General features: G+C 37.8%; 4 protein-coding genes across 5 annotated transcripts; all 4 read left to right on the top strand.

Annotated features, from left to right (window-relative positions):
• The first annotated feature begins 1,006 nt into the window (after positions 1 to 1,006).
• On the top strand, positions 1,007 to 6,478 carry LOC145765391 (ribosomal RNA-processing protein 7 homolog A-like). The gene is made up of 7 exons (XM_082577208.1): positions 1,007 to 1,164; positions 1,880 to 2,016; positions 2,905 to 3,154; positions 4,090 to 4,187; positions 5,200 to 5,352; positions 5,645 to 5,693; positions 5,813 to 6,478. Exons 1-7 carry the CDS (start codon positions 1,128 to 1,130, stop codon positions 5,899 to 5,901), a joined length of 813 nt encoding a protein of 270 aa, XP_082433334.1. The 5' UTR covers positions 1,007 to 1,127; the 3' UTR covers positions 5,902 to 6,478.
• Positions 6,479 to 12,115: 5,637 nt separating this feature from the next.
• LOC145764426 (uncharacterized) lies at positions 12,116 to 13,170 on the top strand. The gene is made up of 3 exons (XM_082576041.1): positions 12,116 to 12,126; positions 12,218 to 12,332; positions 12,909 to 13,170. The coding sequence occupies exons 1-3, from the start codon at positions 12,116 to 12,118 to the stop codon at positions 13,140 to 13,142; spliced, it is 360 nt and encodes a 119-aa protein (XP_082432167.1). The 3' UTR covers positions 13,143 to 13,170.
• A 755-nt stretch (positions 13,171 to 13,925) lies between these two features.
• LOC145764425 (zinc finger SWIM domain-containing protein 1-like) lies at positions 13,926 to 15,005 on the top strand. The gene is made up of 2 exons (XM_082576040.1): positions 13,926 to 13,971; positions 14,344 to 15,005. The coding sequence occupies exons 1-2, from the start codon at positions 13,926 to 13,928 to the stop codon at positions 15,003 to 15,005; spliced, it is 708 nt and encodes a 235-aa protein (XP_082432166.1).
• On the top strand, positions 14,378 to 18,292 carry LOC145765121 (uncharacterized). Of its 2 annotated transcripts, XR_014288544.1 has the most exons (5): positions 14,378 to 15,710; positions 15,983 to 16,153; positions 16,309 to 16,461; positions 16,620 to 17,270; positions 17,732 to 18,292. XR_014288544.1 is itself a non-coding variant. In XM_082576874.1 (4 exons), the coding sequence occupies exons 1-4, from the start codon at positions 15,032 to 15,034 to the stop codon at positions 16,994 to 16,996; spliced, it is 1,380 nt and encodes a 459-aa protein (XP_082433000.1). In that variant the 5' UTR covers positions 14,378 to 15,031; the 3' UTR covers positions 16,997 to 17,715. The 2 variants fall into 2 exon arrangements, 1 of the variants encoding a protein (XP_082433000.1); XM_082576874.1 differs by lacking the exon at positions 17,732 to 18,292 and having other exon boundaries at positions 16,620 to 17,715.
• Positions 18,293 to 19,382: the final 1,090 nt, after the last annotated feature.

The following is a 19,382-nucleotide window of genomic DNA, read 5'->3' as shown; positions in this document are numbered from 1 at the left end:
CTGGGTGGGATGGCACAGCGGATAAGGCGCTCGCTTTCCAGTCATGCAATCCTGGTTCGACTCCCGGCTTAAGCTGGTTGTTGAAAAACACCACTCACCTCTACCCAGGGTGTAATAAATTGGGTGGGCGTAGTTGCTGAAGGAAAGGCGGCCGAGAGAAAGGAACTGGCCACCCTACTCTCGTTAAGTGCCGAAGGCTTAGTCTAATGAGAACCTTATCTTCTCGTTCCCCGATGCTTGGATCAAGTATAGGACTCACCTTTACTTTACATAGCAAAACTGTTGAAATGATTACAATTAAAAAAAAGAAAATTATGAAAGCATCACAACAGCGGGAGGCTGCGAAGTGACCATTTAAGGTCTTTAAGTCAAGCAGCCACCCCTTAACTCATCAATGATAACTTAATTGTAACGGTATAATTGGCTAATTGAGAAAAAGACATAATAATAAATAAATAACAGTGAAGCTGTCCAAGATGATAAGAAATTAAAAAAATTCAGGTAGGCCAACGTAGCCTGTGTTACAATTGCAAGTCTGATTAGTAATTTAGCATTTGCCTAATATGTGTCAATAATTTTCTTTTTGTACATTCTTTTAAAAGTTGTGAAGGAGGATTTGCGAATTTCATCTGGTATATTATTCCAAATTTTTGTGCCAGAGTATTTTATTGAGCGTTGTAGTTTTGTGGTTGTGTATCGATAATAATAGTAATCTAGGTTGGTCGAGTTTCGAGTAGTAAAGTTGTGAATTTCGTTGCATTTTTTAAAGTAGTTTTGAAAAGAGCCGGGTAATGAGTTAAAACTGAACTGATGCATAAATTTAGCAATATCAAAGTTGTACACTGTACAGTATCAAAGTTGTACAGATCTTTTAACTTTAGGATATTGAGTTGTTTATAAAAGGGTGTGACATGGTCAGCCCATTTGCCTTTCACAACAGCTTTGACTGCCCTTTATAGGTCCATTATTATACCGATACAGTATTTGTTTTTATTTTCAGATTTTTCCAGAACTACGTGCTAATGTTGTTGCAGTGATTGAATATTTTGTTACCGGATAAAATCACACTTTTTTACTAAAAATACAATCACAGGTTTGATACAGTATAACATATTGCTTTTGAAAAGATGATGGCTTCTAAGACAAAAGAAGGTTCAGTTGTCGGTAAGGTTGTTGTGACTAGGTTACTTATAAACTAATAACACAATTAACATATTAATAACGTTGTTTCATTTTGGTTACTGTGACTGTTTGTGTTAATGATACTGTCAGCTGTTATAGTTCATATGCTACAGTACCAAGTAGGCTAGTATAACAACATGTAAGTTTCTTGAAGTTTACTGTACTGGAGCATATTTTTAACATTTCAAGCTATTCTACTTGGCAACGTTTGTCACCATGTAGGCTAATGTAGTTCAATATCATGATATGTAGTTGTTCTCTAGTTTTGTTGACTAATATAACAGTAATCAAAAGGCAATGATTGTATAATCAATGGAGTGTATGGTTTTATGATTGAGTGCCCAAATTTCAGGATCATGCATCCACTGGAAAGCAATTTTGTGATGCAACTTTAAAATCATCTAGATAAAGATTGACCTATTGCCATTTGCCAACATGGTCTCTGAAAGAGCGTTGTGTTACACTTTTGACACATTTTCTTTAGCTATATGGGATAGAAGAAAGAAAACTTATTGAATTTATGAGAAATTTCAACACAAATAAATTACTAGCACCTGTGTATAAAAAGATAGAATGGAATTTTTGAACAGCATATATATATAGTCATTACTGTTAAGATTTTGTATCTATGAGAACAAATATTAATTATAATACAGGAATAGTGTATGATTATTTAATTTATGATTGTTTATTTTAGAACTAAAAGTTAAGTTCAGTGAAAAGTTTTCCACTCCACGTTCAATGTTTATCAAAGAACACGTTGTTCGAAAAAAAAGCCAAAACTTGACAGATCCAACCATACTTGTGCTCAACATTCCATCGTTTTGTGATGATGTAAGTCACCATGTTTTTATTTAATTTTACACATCTGAAGTACAGTCGACTCCGCTTAATTCGGACACTTTGGTTCCGTTCACTTTTGCTGAATTAAGCGGAGAAACGGCTTTGTCCGAATGAAGCGGAAAACCAATTGTTCGTTTCATGGTCATGCGTAAAGGCAGACAACGCATTAAAAATACTCAACTATTGCGTAATAAATGAATTGCAGCTGCGCTAAAGTAAAAGCGACTATGAAGCTGGCACAGCCTTACATGAGTTCATTGTCGAATGTTGTTTTACTCTAATCACAATCGTCATTGTTTCATCATAACCACTCATAATGCAATTGCATGTTGTGTTAAAACGAACGAAGTACTGTTTATTGTGTCATAACCTAACGTTAGGAATTGGGAACCTGTGTCCGAATTAAGTGGAGAATTGTCCGAATTAACGGGAGTTTTTTACGTGCAATTTTTACTTTTGTTCCATTCCCAAGCATTTTGGCCGAATAAAGCGGTTCTCCGGTTTATTCGGTGTCCGAATTAAGCGGAGTCGGCTGTATATAATTTGGTCGGTTTGAAGAACTGCGTGATCACATTCCCAATGGTATTCCGATATTTTATGCTATCGTGTTTGTAAATAGATCTTATTACCTATATCAAAGGTGCTGGTGCTGGACTTTACTCAGCAGAATGTGGTGAAATTTTTTTACTTTTATTTTGAAAATGTTTTAATTTCTTAAATCTTTATATATGCAGAATGTATCTGTGTTGCTTCATCTACGTTTTATTTGTTCCATGGCAAGGAAGTACTGTAATAAGACATTGAAATATTCATTAGCTTAAAGGGATTCTTAATATTTACTTACTAGTACTCCTTTTCATTTGTTTCATACTTTTTTAGAAATGTTTGCGCCGCATATTTGGTGGTTGCGGAAAAATTACAAATATTCAAAAACAGAAGAATGCTGGCAAAATTGAATCCACAAAACAAGAGAGCATGGCTTTTCCATCCCCTCCAGTATTAGGATATTACGTAGCTTACATTAGCTTTCAATTGGAGAACAGTATTAAGCGTGTCATGGTGATGGCCCAATCCCAAGAACCTGTTTGTTTGTCCACTCCTGAGAATGAGATTCATTCTGGAATAAAAAGTATGTAAATGAGACATTAATTAATAAAAATATAATTTAATTAAGTGTTAAATCATGGCAAAGAAGCCTGAGATGCTTTTGCATACCATAGTCTCAGGAACTGATTTTTTTACTTCCTCTACCGTACAACGTTTTTGTCATCTTAAATATATACTATTTATTATTGTAACTGTCTCCGCCGCCAGTGTAGCCAAATTGTTTGACAGCCGCTGGCTTCGATCAGTCTTTCAACAAGGTTGATAGGATCTCCATTCTGTTTTGTCCTTTGCTATGTTTTGCAATCGATGGAGATGTGATTTGCTGAGCAGGGATCCCAGGCCAGCTTTTCTGATGTCAGATCACAGCAGTTGTAATAGGTTGGTACGGTGACGTCCGGTTCTATGGATTTCACAAAACTGATATCAGCAGCTGGTATTGTGAAGAATAGTAATAAAAATCATTTCTCAAAAAATAAAATAGAAAAATAAAACAAGATTTCCTCACTGCGAATATTCTTACTTTCATTGAACCAACAATGTTCTTCTAAGCTGCTTTATCAGTTTATACAGTGACTGTTGTGGCGATGGGATGGCGCAGCAAATAAGGCGCTCGCTATGCAGACATGCAATCCTGTTTTGACTCCTGGCTTAAGCGGCACCACTTACCTCTACCCAGGGTGTAATAAACTGGGTGGGCGTAGTTGCTGAAGGAAAGGCGGCCGAGAAAAAGGAACTGGTCACTCTACTCTCGTTGATGCCAAAAGGCTTAGTATAATGAGAATCTTATCTTCTCCTCCCTCGATGCTTGTATTCAAGTATGGGATTCACCTTTACCTTACAGTGACTGTTTTACCTTTGTGGCTATTACGTCTGCATAATTAATGAGCATGAATAGTTTGTCTTTACATAATGAAGATATTGTGTTCACTGATACTAAACATATGTTATGGTATTTAGAAATGTGTCTGGATTACTTGGCGTTGTGGCCTAATAGCAAGAAGCTGCAGACCGAGATAGATGAATACATGGAAGCTTATGATGCAAAGGTCGCCGAAGTATGTTGAGTTTTATGATCTGACTACATATAACTTTTCAATTTATTGTGTGGGTATTTTTCTTATTTTTTTGTTTTAAGCCTCACTGTGAACTCACAGACTCTTACTAGTTTTTTTTAATCATTCACCAATCATCACACTCCATCTTAAAATTAACCATATCAACATTTTATATCAAGGTTATTGTTAATAACAATCTATCACAAAAGGATACTTCCAGTTAAGAACTACCAGTAGAATTTGTTTAATTTGTCAGTTTTTCTTGTTAGTCACATTAATTGGAACTTGCGCAATTCCTATAGTTTTGACCTGTTTGCATTATTCGTCGCTTATTTTTAATTCCTTTGTGCATCGTCCAATTTGGGCAGCGCAAGACCTCCATACAGACGCCCAGGCCAGCACTCTGGAGAGGCCACTCCAGTCGCCCCCATCCCTGGGTGCGTAAAACAAACCGGAGGACAGCCTACCTGTGGATTGTGGTTACAAATTAGGCGATCCTGCTACGCTGATTGATGCTGTAAAAGTACTTTAAAGACACGCTCCCCGGCAGGGTCTGCTACTATTCGGCGAGTCCAATTCGGCTAGTCCGACTCGGCGAGTGCCTATTCGGCGAGAGCCCTTTTCGGCGAGTTCCCTATTCGGCGATTTTTTGAATTTTTTTTTTTAAATTATCGGTTACCGTAGCCTAATTATCATTGCCGCTTTTACATCGTTTTAACGTTGAAATAAGACCCTAACTCCAACCCCAAACCTAACCCCTAACCCCAACCCCTAAAACGGCAATGATAATTAGGCTACGGTACCCAATAATTTAAAAAAAAAATTCAAAAATCGCCGAATAGGGAACTCGCCGTATCGGACTAGCCGAATTGGACTAGCCGAAACGGGCCATTCCGTCCCCGGCATGTCACTACAAAGTACGATTCCACTTATGTAGCTACATCAAATGATATTGCTTAAACCCCTTGGCAGTATTACTTCCCTATAAATAATAATTATTATTCTTCCCTAGGACGAGCGCAAGGAGAAGGAAGCGGAAGGTGTCCCGGATGAAGATGGGTGGATAAAAGTGACGAAAGGAGGGCGCCATCCTGGCTTTAGTCGAACAGAAGGAAACGAAATAAAACAAAAAGCAAAGATGAAAAGAAAACGAGAAAATGACAAGGTAATTTTGACAATGACAAAATGTAAAATATCGTTTTGTGTTTTAGGTTACCATTGGTACTTTTGGTAGTTTTATACGAATTATGCAAACAGATCAAAACTACTGCACACCATAACGGAACCGACGAAAGTGTGGCTAATAACAAGGCGAACTGACGAATTAAGCGATGGCGAATTAGACGAGTTCTACTACAGTGTACAATGTACATGCCAATGTTAGCTTATTCTTGTTTGACAAAATAAAAAAGTTGGATTGATGTCAATTTGATCTTCAACGTCTTGTATTTTTTCAGGAATCTATAAAAATCTACGCCTACCAAAGACGAGAACACAAAAGAGAGCGTAAGTCAAATTGAAACTAAAAGCATTGTTGCTTTAGTAAACGTTTATGACCTCATAATCATGGTGGGTTATATCAAGTGTGTGCAATTTTTTTTCTTCTACGTTTTATTTTTTTACAGAAATCGCTGAATTAAGAAGAAAATTTGAAGAAGACAAAGAAAAGATAAGAAAAATGAAAGTTGCTCGAAAGTTCAAGCCATTCAAGTGACAGAGACTAACGTCGGGCGATTGGTTTATTTAGTTTGCTATTTCACTGAGCCTGGTATCATGGTGCAGGCGGGAAGGATCATTGGCCAAGTTGCCGCTGCGCTCGTGTCTTTCTATTATTGTCTCACAATGCAAGTGTTTCGCCTCCATTACTTCCACATCATGACATGGAAAATTTTCTAACGCAGGCTGGGATATTGTGTTGGGATATTCAGTTGTATTGCTTGCGTAAGACTGAAAATATTCTACTTCTATTGGTTTGGAAATATTTTATAGTTAACTATTTCAGATCCACATGAAGTGTAGGCTATTAAAGATTAAAATACTGTACTTTATGCAAAATAGCGTTGTAACACCACATTTCAAGTGCTGCACACAAAACTATTTTTTTTTTACGACTGCAATAGCTGCTGTGAGTAGTAAGAAACGTTTTTATCGTGTGATTAAATCATTGAGTACTAAATAGAAAGATCTTCCGCATACGACCTTTGCACTGCAAGGTTTGGCAAAGATTAAGAAAGACACGCGCATCAAATTTGCGCACGAAAACTTGTGTGACCACAGCCAGAACGCGACTGAGCAGTGGCAAACATTTGGCGAGTATCTTAATCCTATTCCATAATTTAGAACCGCCCCGGGCGCGAAATTTTTTTCCCACGAGATTTCTGTATCATTGATTCTAGTCACTCTAAAAGTAAGATTTTCCGAAAGTGTTAAGAGATTGGTTGATTCAGATTGTGAAATAACTATTTACCAATCAAATTATGCAATGATAATAAAATGTAAGCTTTCCCTAACCCTACTTTTTTTAAAAAGCTCTTGTGCACCGCAAAAATTAAAAGAAGAAAAAAAGTTTGACTTCGTCGGGCGTCGAACCCTCGTTCTCACGATCACTAGGCGAGGATGAAACCACTGAACCAACCGTGCCAACGAGAAAATGTTGCATTCACACGGTTTTAATCCAAACTTTTACCAACATATGTAAATGAGACAGAAATCTCGTGGGAAAAAATTTTTCGCGCCCCGGGCGGCACGTCTGGGGGGCGGCACTTTCAGACAGGACGTTTTGTTTTTTTTGTTGATAATGCAAAAGTACACGGAAAATAAAAGCAAACAGAATGGCAACGTTCAAAACAGTGGCGTAGCCAAGGGGGAGGAGGGGTGTGGGGGTTACAACCCAACCTTTGGCACGCATGTGACGTCACGATATTGAGAATAGCTTTATTAAGTTACCGAAAAATTCCCAAGAAAACATGATCTTATCCTTTTGCTATGCCACCGGACAGCACCATCTTACAGGAATATTTATACCTACATTTTTGTTGAAAATGCTCTTAGAATGCACCAAATCCAAAGTAACTTTTCAAAATTTTCTGGGGAAGGTCCCCCAGACCCCCCGCCGCTGGGTGTCGTCTATGGCGAGGACGCCGTCGGGCATCGCCCGCCGGCCCTTAAACCCCCCCCCCTTTCAAAATTACTGGCTACGCTACTGGTTCAAAACATACAATAATTCCACTTTTTTTTTTCCCACTTTAAGTCAATTAAAAAATTTTTATTTTCACATGCTTTTTCTTGAAGGGGCGGCAAAATCGGAATCCGCCCCGGGCGGCACATTCCCTAGCTACGCCACTGTAGCCTACTAAAAAAACATTGATTATAAGTTATGATTTTATTGTAATATTACTGTACATCAAATACTGCAAGTTTGATGCAAGAAAGATTTAATTTTCTGGTTTATTTACAGTAATCGAGGCACAGGCAGGTCTATGAATGTAGTTTAAAGTTTAGTCTTTTCTGCAGCAATTAAGCCCACCCAATTTATTACACCCTAGGTAGAGGTGAGCGACAAACCAGGTTTACATAATTGGAAAGCCATCCCACCAGACTGTTGAATTAGATTACCGTTAATAGGCTACTTGATTGAAACGATTTGGCTTTGAAAGGCTTTTTGCATATTATTATGTAGGCCTATGCAGATTTTGAATTGTTGGTTGATAGCTTATTTTGTCTCATCCAAATATCAAAACGTTTTATTTCCTTATTTACTTTTGCTTGAAAGCTAATTAAGTCTTTATCTGTCAACTGTCATATGTAAATTGGTCTCATCAGGAAAGGGTTTTGCTTAGTCACACGGTCTTGCGTATGGTACAACATCTGGTAGCCTACAACAGAAAAGCCTGCGGACACATTCCGATCAGGGATATCTAGAACAACGGGATTGCTGACTCTGTTTTGAAGTGGACAATAGGAGCGTTACTGCACAAACTAAAATGTGGATTTCTCAACATACAACCTATTTCTTGTTTTTAAAATGATGCTTGAAGATGAAATAATTTAAAAAAAGCAAAAAAATTTTTGAAAATGTGGCCGTTTTTCCCCAAACCGCCACCAAGTGGTGAAAAATACACAAATTTTAAATACAAATATTTTTAATACCACTTACTAAATTTGAACAGAATGTTTATAAGTATCAAGACTGAAGCTCTACGGAAGGAAATGAAGATGTTTTGAGAAAATAAAAAGTTATTCGAATTATTGCATTTTTTCAAAAATTTTTGATCCTCGGACATGAAACAAATGGGTGCCGACAGCATCATGGACAAAATTTCCAAAATTCTTTGACCAGAGGCTTTGCTTGTTTACTCTGTCTGATAGTGTTAAAAATTTGAAAGCGATTGGCCAATGGCCAGGGATGCAAATAAATGAAAGAGATATTTGGGATTAAAATTTGGTAGGCTACTTGGTCAAAAATCACATTTTACGAAAAACAACAATAAACATTTTCAATACCTTAAAGCCTCCTTTATCATAAGTAGATCCTTTTTTTGCCTCTGCTTGGGTTTGTAATTTTTTCTTAATTGCTTTTAATGTTTTTCTCCTGGCCTTGGATGTGTCAAAGCTTCTTTTTTTTGATTTGTCAAATCAAAACTTGTCGAGTATTTGCCAGAGTTCTGAATATGCAGAGATTTTGCCACTGTCTTGTTTTCCTAATTTTTTTTGCTGAAGTAGAAGGTTGGCAAAAAGGGCTTTGATCTTCTGTTGTTGGATGGCTTTGTGGTGCTATAGGAAAGGTTACACTTGTGTTACTGTAACAGTTTATCAAGTCTACCACCATTGTTAGACTTACAACCAACCTTATCCAACTTTTTTTGTTTAACAATACCACGAAATTGAATTTTCTTACTTCTTTTCATGTTTTTTTTTATTTCCTATTTTTGATGACTAAAACTTGCCCAAAAGTGATGCAATAATCAATTAAATATGAAAACTAAAGCTGTGTTTAATACTCAATAGTCTTGGATGACTAACAGCAAAAGTTTGCTTTAAAATGATGATCTTAAGTTATAAACAAGGCCAGCCATTAGTTGTTGCTATGGGCGTTGCTAGGGAAGATGCCTAGGAGTGCCCACTTTCAAGACCTTATTTTAACTCCACAGCAGGGATATCTAGAAAAGGCGACTTCTCAACAGCGTAATTGACACACGCTTTCGCCTTTTTCATTTTTGGGCGTTAACAGCGCTGACCCTTCTAGTGTCCATCACTTTATCGAAATTTGCAAAGTCAGCAATCCCGTTGTTCTAGATATCCCTGGTTTTACTCTACTACGTCTATGGGTTTGACACATTCCGAGAGCACATGACATTCTCCTACTCCTTAGTACTCATCCTGTTGGTCTCTTTAAAACAAGCATTCTGAATTTCCACAAATGAAGTAAAATCATTTGTCAATTTAAAGTAGCCCCCCTTAACATACCTTGTAGACTACATTGTAATTCATGCTTGTTTATCTCTCTAACATTGAAATTTATCAGCACTTAGACCTAGCCTACTGGAGTAAACATGCAACCACCAAAATTATTGATTAAAATTAAAAAAAAAAAGATCTCACCAGAGATGTACAGGAATCGGATCCGGACCCAGATTTTACTGTTTGTCACCGGATCAAATCTTCATCCTGTTTATTTAAAAGAAACAAAATACGGATCCCAAATTTTCATTAATATGATATTTATTTTTGTGCACAAAGATACAAAATTTTAATGAGTTTCTGGCAACATTTCCAAATCCGTGGAAAGTTTTGAACTATTGCGTTTGTGGCAACACTGAAATAGTGGTCAGGAGTCAGGACAGGTCATAGTTGATGTGACATCATAGATTTTCCTATTTCTAATTTTCTATTAGAAAAATTGAGAAACGTAAAAATGTTCTAATCATTAGTTTTGCTTGTTGCATCATGCAATGATGCAACTTGCATGTTTACTGCAGTGTGTAGTGAAATGTTACAAGGTAGGCTACTAGACCTACATTAAGTTTTATTTCATTATTAAGCTTACTACGGTAGGCTACCGTACTTGTTTAATAGCGTTGAATCTTCATCCTAGGACTGACAAAGCCTTGATAATGATAGGTTATTCATGGTAATTTTGCGTAGCCTACTTGTAGAGGCTTTTGACGCAGGTCCGGTTACGAGATAGACAGAGTGAAGTTTTCCTCTTGAAATATTTATGCCGGGAAATTATTTCATTTATTTTGTGCTGCAGAATGGAGAGGTCCTTAGAATGTGTTGCTCAAGTATGCACCCTGAGAATCAAACCAACACCACAAGTTAGTTTGGTTTTTGCTCTCAACAAGTAACTTTTTACAGCCACTGCGTCATTTGGCAAACACGGTCACATCCTCTTACGGCGAACGTAAACTTACCCAGAGAAATTCTCAAATTCCAGCAAATTAAAAATAGTCTAACTTTATTACTTATATTTGAAAAGACGTAAAAAAGCTACTCGAATTAAAAATTGACCACAAAAATGCAGCAGCCTAACGATTGAGCTCACTTTAGGTCAGAATTTAGTTTAAAAAAAAGCGCTTCGGGATAGTATCGAACTCATTCACTCGCGAACACCAGCCCGAGAAAAATTGCATGCACCATGGACTCAGTTGAATAAAATTGTTGAATTTAGAACTTATATAGGCACTTTTTTCTTCTCTCGTCTTTTGCTTTGAAATAGAAAAAGAAAAAAAGAATACGTCATGACCGGTCAAATAGTGTTTCAGATTCAAAGACCGGAGCCGGTCGAATAGCCACTGCCATATTTTTATTAGTGAAATACTATTGCATATCAATTTGGCAGTAGTAAAACAACTTTTACAAAAACAAGTTTTACAAGAACAACTTTTACAAAAACAACTTTTACAAAAAGTGTGTATCTGTCATGTCATGAAATATTTTTTATTAGTGAAATGCCTATTGCATATCAATTTGGCACTAGTAAACACTGTAGCTCCAGATGTGTGCAACTGTGCATAGCATAATTATGACGAAGTGGCTATTCTTACAACATATTGTAAAACTAGCTTCTGAAGCTATTCTTACAAGCACCACTCAAGCAAGACGTTGTTTACTCGAGCAAGACCTTAATGCGCTCAGGCGTTTCATCCGACGACGCTCATACGTAATTTCGCGCGCATGCGTATTGGCTTGTGCTGCACACTTGATCGCAGAGTGGACCGCGGTAGTTGCTGATTTTGCTGATCGAAACTACACGTCAATGAATCCATCGTCATCATGATTACGAAGGGAACATTATATTACAGTTTTGAGACACTTTCTTCGGCTATTAAGCAATGGGAAAAAGAAAACTTTGTCATGAGGCTATTTTTATGTAGTCAAGGAAAAATACCAAATCAAAGGTAAGTAATGATGGTTTTGTCCTTGGTGCCCATAGGTTGAGCTACTCATGTAGCCTATATGCATAAGTTTTGCTAATAGATTGAGTTTTGCATAAGTGCAAATTGCCTACATTCCTTATGAATGCTGAGAACTTAGCAAAATGCATATATTCTGCTGAACCATTCCCGCATGCTGTCTATTGTAATTTCCATTGAATTGTCATGCCCAGAATTATTCCTAAGTTGCATTGAATTACCGTACCCATTAGTTTTGTCAATTTCCCCATAAGTTACGTCGAATTGCTCATCAGCACAATTTGTCGAATTACCCGTAAGTCTCATGGAATTATCCATAAAGACATGTCTTATGGGTCTTCAACGCAGCTTTTTGGCAATTTGACGTGACTTGTGGGTAAATCGACTAGATTTATGAGAATGCTCGGCTGAACTTGTGGTAATTCAACGTGACTTTATGGGTAATCCAGCCGGACTTATGGGTAATTCACGTGGGCTTATAGGTAATTGGATGCAACTTATGGGCAATTCGACATGACTTGCAGGTAGGCTACTTCAACGTGAGTTATGGCTAATTCAAGTGTACTTATGGGTGATTCAACACGGCCTATGTCACCTCATCTTTGTTGTTTTCAGTACTTTTATCAAAGGTTGTCCATTTGGAATCAAAGTAAATGCAACGTCAGATGGAAAAGCGCTATGCATCACTGAGCTTAGTAATGTCAATGATCATAATCATGATTTCAATGAAGTAAGTGGAAATACCGGTAACCCTTTGTAGTAGTCATAGCCTTTGAGCTATGGTCACACCAGCTCTGTATATGATGAGGCTTTCATCAGAAATTATGTGAAGGATAAAAAAGAGCAATAACATTAGGGGGGGGGGGGGGGTTAATCGGCTTTTTTTTTCAAATTCAATTTTAACCCAGGTTTTAGGATACAACAGTACATTCTAAGAACTCTAGTAAAAAAAATTTGAAATTTCCGTCCAAAACCCCCCTCTATCCAAAAAATTACTTTTCGTGTACAATTGCATTTTGATTATGACACTTGAAGTTCAAATATTGTTTGCTACTGTACTAAAACACGTTAAAAATGTTGCAAGACAGATTTTCTGATCTTGACTTCATCGTAAGACACGGTAAAGTGGTCATTTCACTTTGCGCGCATTACTACGCACATGCTGAATATGACCAGTTTGTGCGAAACTGGTCATATTCAAGCCGCCGATTCACCAAACCTGGTGATCTTGCCCATCTCTGTGGGTTGGACACCTGTCAAATGATATGTCGTTTTCTTGATTATGTGCATATAAATTATTTTTCAGAATGCATTTAATTTGATGCCTAAACAACGAAGATTAAATGAAACAGAAAGCAGTGTGATCGGAGAAATGCTTGCCACCAAAGCAAATAAAAAGTTGGTACAAAAGCACATTGCAGCTTCTACAGGAAAAACAGTTATTCTTAAAGATCTGCATAATATTGCCGCAAAACAGAGACCTTTGTATGAAAACACCTATGATGAACTTATTAATGAAATGAAGAAAGAAAAAGGTTAGTCGACAGACAAAACTTTTTTGTCTGTTATACAAGATATGTTCATGCTAAATAGTAGAGATGACTTTCCATGTGCAGTATGATAAGTAGTGATAGAATGAGCTCCGGTTCCGGTCAAATTCTGGCTCCGTGCTGGAGGTGATGTGACTCCGGCCTAGAGCCGGAGGTGTGTGTGCAAGCTGTGGTCAGGGTCATGACCTTGGATAAATCTATTTTTTTTGCATCATTGTAGTACTGCAGCAATGCAAGAATAGGCTACCAGGTTGCCTGTAACATTGGTCAACACCGTAGGCGTATTTGCAATCTATAGGTCGCTGCTGCAGATTGATTGTCACATGATATTGTGTGTGAGCATTCTTCTTGAACCATTTCAGATATAATGTCAATTAAGCAATTCGCGATTGACCTCTCGCTGTAATGGTTTAGACTGCAGATGAATTATTTCGATGACGTGGGTTCAATTCCCACCATTGCTAGTTCAATTTAAAGTGTTGACCGCCTGGTTTACCGGTCAATAGACTTCATCTACTGCAGCAAACTGCGGATTACCAGTACGCACATCATAGTAGGCTACACAAGAAAAATATCTAATTTTCAGACGTTTTTCTATTCAGAAAATGTTTGTCTAGTATAACCAACACAGAACCCTACAACGTGTGGAAAATTTGCAACATTGAGCTATAAAGGGTCAATTGAGAGCATTTTTTGCTTCATTTTCTTCACAAGAATTCATTCTACTTTCCCAACCTCATGCTCCAAAAATTTTTGTTGCAACATAAGGCGCTATGGGGATTGTAAGATTGAAAGCGGGATCAAGGAATTCAATCAAAGGTCTTCAATATCTTGAAACAATTCTACATTGAGTGGATAGAAATAGAAAACATTGCTAAATTTGAAATCTACGTAAAAGTTTACTCCTAATGGATCCTTTTAACGGACCCTAAGCATTGCCATGTGGCATCTTTTAGAGAATTGGGTGAGAGTGGTATACAACCGCTCAGTTGGAACATTGATTATATGATGTAAATATTACCAAAGGCATAAACATCCTTCCTCTGGCCAATAATTAGAATAACATAGAATAGAAAACAAATTTCACTAAAAGTTGATGATTTTGCTTTTAAATCTGATGTAGTCTGGCCCAGGATTGCCAAGATTCTTGCTTTGTAGGGTATACTAATCCTCAGTTTATTTTCATTTTAGGTGCTGCAGTAGATGTGTTTGCAGATGATGACAAACAATTGCAGGCGATATACTTTCAAACGAAAGACATGCGGGAAACCTTTGCGGCATATCCCGAAATGCTGCTGATTGATGCAACCTACAAACTTAATGACTTGAGAATGCCATTATATGTTATGCTGAATGTTGATGGCTTAGGTCAGAGTGAAATTGTGTGTCTGTGGCTTGTAGCCACTGAAGACAAACTGACTATCAGCAAGCTGTTAACTCAGTTTAAACTCCACAATCCAGCTTGGGATAAAGTGGAGGTTGTAATGGCTGACAAAGACATGACAGAGCGGGATGCCATGGTGAAAATGCTACCTACTGCAGAAATTTTAATTTGCTATTTTCATATCCTTCGCACTTTTCGTAGAGAAGTTTCCATGGAAAAATTAGGCATTTCTTCAGCCCAAAGGCAGGTATCACTTGAAATTTTAGGAAAACTGGCAAATGCCAAAAATGAGTCAGCTTATAAGTTAATGTATAACCAATTCGTTGAAACAGTCCCAATTGCTGTCACAACATATTATAACGATAACTGGCATGCTATTCGACATCAATGGGTGGATGGACTGAGCAACTTGAAAGCTAATTTTTTGAACAGAACTAATATCGACTGGAATCCATCAATGGAAAGTTGAAAAGTGTCATAACAAGATACTCAGGAATGACCATGTTTTTTAAAGATCTGATGGCATGTATCCAATCTCTTTCCACCGAACGTGACCACAAAGCGTCAAATGCTTTCCTTAAGGTTCCAATGGATGCGATTTCAAGTGTGGCGGAGAGACAATACCAACAGCTACTGACACCATTTGCATATATTCATGTGCAACAACAATTCAAGTTAGCGGAAAAGGTTGTCATGTCAGAGATTTTAAATGATTCTGCCATAGTAAAATCTCGTGTCCATGGGGAATTGGCAGTCACAACAACAGCATGTCCTTGTGGATTCACATCATCAATGCTGCTACCTTGTAGGCATGTCTTGGCAGTTAGAAGGCAGCTCCATATGTCAGAGTACAATCCCAATCTTTGTTCAGAACGGTGGACAATGCAATATTTTCTTAAATCCCATCGCCTGACAAGAAACTCACTGGACAACGGTCCTGCATCCACATTACCAGCTGTTGAGATTCTTAACAAGCCTCAAAGAAGATGTGTTTTATCAGAACAGCAAAAGTATCGCCGGGTTCAAGATATTTCCCAGAAGATTGCGTTAATGATATCTGAACAAGGAATGGATGAATTCCAATACAACCTGGATAATTTACGACAAATTGCAGAGTTCTTGCAGGAAGGAAAGAAATTCCAAGTTGTGAACTTTTTGGGTCAAACTCAGAAAGGTAGGCCTATAATTATATGCTAGCACTATTTACTAAATCAGAAAAACTAGACTACTTTTTCAAATATCTGAAGAGATATGGGTTAGTTACTGCAACTTGCGTCGTGATTTTGCACTTTTGCAGTCAATTCTTTTTTGAGCAATGATTTTTATGGCGTTGAGCTATCCAACAGGTGGGCTAATATGTACTGCATGCGCACTAATTTACGATTATACAAGGTTGCAGATGATCACAAAAGCAGAATTACTGAGCAACTGCATGATCCTTTTCAGGCACTGATACTGGAAGTGCTGCTGCAACATCTTCCAGCAATGATCCTGGAATTGCATTTCCTACGGTCTCAAACAGTACTTTACAGCACACACCCGGTGACGTCTTGTCGACCGTTGATACCAGTGCGATTATGATGCAGACTCCGTCCAGTTCTGTTCAGTCTTTTACAAGTATGTGCTGTTTCTGAAAGCTTCATTTCTGATTAGTTGTTTTTTTCTTGCATTGCATAATGCACTATGTTTATTAATTTTTTAATAAAAACGTTGAAATAGTGATGTTTTCTACGTTGTAGCTTATATTCGATTCTCGTTGTGTTTATTAACAGATGATGCAGGATCAATTAAATTTCCACCGAAGATGATGAAACGTGGCAGGCCAAAAGGAGCTGGATTGACAGTCATTGGGTTACCACGCAAGAGACAAAAAAAGAGCGGGCCAATTCCATTCAGACTGAAGTCGTCTTTTCAGAAAGAAGCAGGTTTGTTGCATTTATGTTTGTGTGACTTCATTTTTGTTATAGCCTACGTTAGTTTAAAAAACTACACTTTGACTTCTGTGGACCTGCCTAGCCGATAGGCTACGTCAAAGCGTACGTAGGCTACATCAAACAAAGTCACCCATGGTCATATTTTTCAGCAATACTCAGTTGGTTTGTCGATTCTGAAGTAGTAGAAGAGGTCTTGCGTCCATTCAGCGATCGACTGATCGAAGAAAATGAAATTGAAACATTGCCCGAAAGAATTCCAATGAAGTGTTTAGATGAAAACATTGCCATTGCTTCTGTGCGAAGACATTTTTCTTTTGACGGTTGGAAGTTGATGGAGAACCTACTGACCACTTTGCGAAATAAAGGCCGCTGGTTGTGCACCTCCTGTATTTTAGATCTTGATGCAGGCGACTGCATCATGTGCGACTCGTGTCTGGATTGGCACCATCTGAGATGTCTTGGTAGAACAATGCCGCCAAAAACGAAGTCTTGGTTCTGCAGGAAATGCAACCTTATGGAGAAGTGACATTGAATGTTCAGGTGATACTGCAATCTCGGTTTGTCAATCAAACCAAGGATATGTAAACCGTGACCTACGAAAAGACTTATTGGCCTTGACGCGTTATGCTTGAAACTTGTAACATTTGATAAAAATCGTTTCTTCAATGGTCCTCACATAAAACGCTAACGATGTGTTCTTGAATGACTAATGAGTCCAATCCTGGCATTAAAAGTTCTGATTCATTTAGGACATTTAACATTCTTTGGGAGAGCTGGCTGAAAGTCATGGACTAGTACAGGTTTGTAATGTAGTTGCTGCAATATACTACGGTCCAACAAGACCTTCAACAGTTCACCAATATTCAACTATTTTACTGTTTCCAACTTCACACAATTAGTATATGTTGAACTCTTTCATAGCAAATGGTGGTACAGAACTTGAAAATAGCAAGTAAAAGGTAGCTCGAAGCTGCAGTTTTTTTTTTTGACTGACTCATCAGGAGCTGTCATCAGAATAAAACAAACCTAAATGTGGTGAAATAGTCTATTTATAGTCGAAGGAAAGAAGAAAAACTGGAGCTTCAAACTATCAGCTACCTTATACTCGCTAAATCCAGATTTGTTGCATGTGTGTAGTATTTACATTTCTTCACTGTAATCTTAGGCTATGGCATAAATGCTTTGATTTCTTATGGCAAAAAATGGGTGATGAAGATCCATAACTTTATAACAATAAAAAATCAATTGTTTATTGTTGAAGTGGTTGGCTTCAGTTGAAGATGCCATGAGATCCATTGAAGAGTACGAAGCAAAAGCAGGAACGAAGCTTGTTGTTCAGAAACGAGCATACGGTGCCATGTTAATGTTGATTTTTAACATCCTGTCATTGTAATTCACTAGTGTAATAAGTGTTGATATTCATACTACAATAATAAGCCTTTTCTTTGTTGAAAAAGATTCTGAAAAGGTTTCTGCAAAGCACAGTGTTTTCACCAAAGTGGAGGTTAGGCATCATAAAAGAGGAAACGGTTTACTAACTGCAAAAAATGCTATAAACATATGTAAATGTGTTCTGTTTCATCAACTTTTCATCTCGTTTCTTAAAGACACGCAGTTTTCAGGTGTAAAAGCTTTGTTGATTCAAAGTGACCTAGCCTACTTCACTGACTTCTTTTGTATTTTTTCCATCTAGTTTGCCAAATCCATACGCCTATGTGGTGTTATTGATTGGACCAAGTGACATGTCCAGCGGTAACCAAAGGCAGGGTTTGGGTCACAACCAATGTTTGTTTTGAGACAATTTATTTTTTACCATATTCACGTAGTAGGCTTGGTGGTTTTCAATGTTACGTAGCCTACAGTACCGTATATTATTTCTGTAGGCTACTATCATAAGATGAAAATTTAGTTGATTGTAACTCATCTTAGATGAAGAGAATACGATTGTTGCATCGTTACAGCCAAGGCATTTGCCTCTTGGATGCAACTTACAAGACGTCCAAGTATTCCCTTCCTCTATTTTTTCTTTGCGTCAGAACGAATGTTGGTTACCAGGTTGTTGCTACGTTTATTATCCAAAATAAACAAGCTTCGGACATAGCAGAAGCACTTTCTGTTGTAAAAGGGTGGTCAGAAAACTGGAACCCTTCGTTTTTCATGACCGATAAATGTGAGGCGGAAATCAAGGCCATCGAAAGCGTTTTTTCAAGTTAGTGAATTGCATTAACATTTTCGTTGCTTGTGTGCTGTCTCCATTGCTCATGCATTTGTGTCGTCACTGTTAAGTTGCTACTGTACTTTACCACTCAGTGCCCACGACTTCTTGTTCCGCAGATTGCTACGTGTTACTCTGTGCCTTTCATCGCGAACAAGCCTGGGAAAGGTGGATGAGGAAAAGTGACAATGGCGTTCGCGATGATAAAGCAATTGTGCTGACATACTGGACGCAATGAAGAAAGCAACTACATAGAACAGACTTGTTTGCAATCAAACCAGGCGACAATGAGCGATTGGCAAACGCGATACCCCCCTATTCAGGGATAATATGCGTGTCTGTGACCGCAGGGGACCTGGAGCCGAGTTGTTTTGCACGTTGATAGCACCATGCAGTTGCAAGCAAAGTGGGGCGTGTTGTCACAGCACGATTTCCATGTGATAACCTAAGCGTATAACCACGAGTTTTCAATGGAAGGCATAGTTTTCAGTTCTCTTTCGTACAAGCAGTGAAGGTTAATAAATTTGTCACCACAGCAGAAATTATGAGGAGTACCATTGAATTTTGGGCAAAATCAGGTTTTATAACTAAACTAAAAAATGGTCTGGCATGGCCACCTAAAGATACGGCCTGATTTGTCACATTTTGCAGAAATTTCCAGGTTTTTCTAACTTTGGGCAAACGTTTAAATAAATTT

The sequence above is a fragment of the Aplidium turbinatum genome, chromosome 2, assembly GCF_918807975.1.
Source record: "Aplidium turbinatum chromosome 2, kaAplTurb1.1, whole genome shotgun sequence".
Lineage (NCBI taxonomy): Eukaryota > Metazoa > Chordata > Ascidiacea > Aplousobranchia > Polyclinidae > Aplidium > Aplidium turbinatum.
This window is presented reverse-complemented; position numbering and strand designations above follow the sequence as displayed.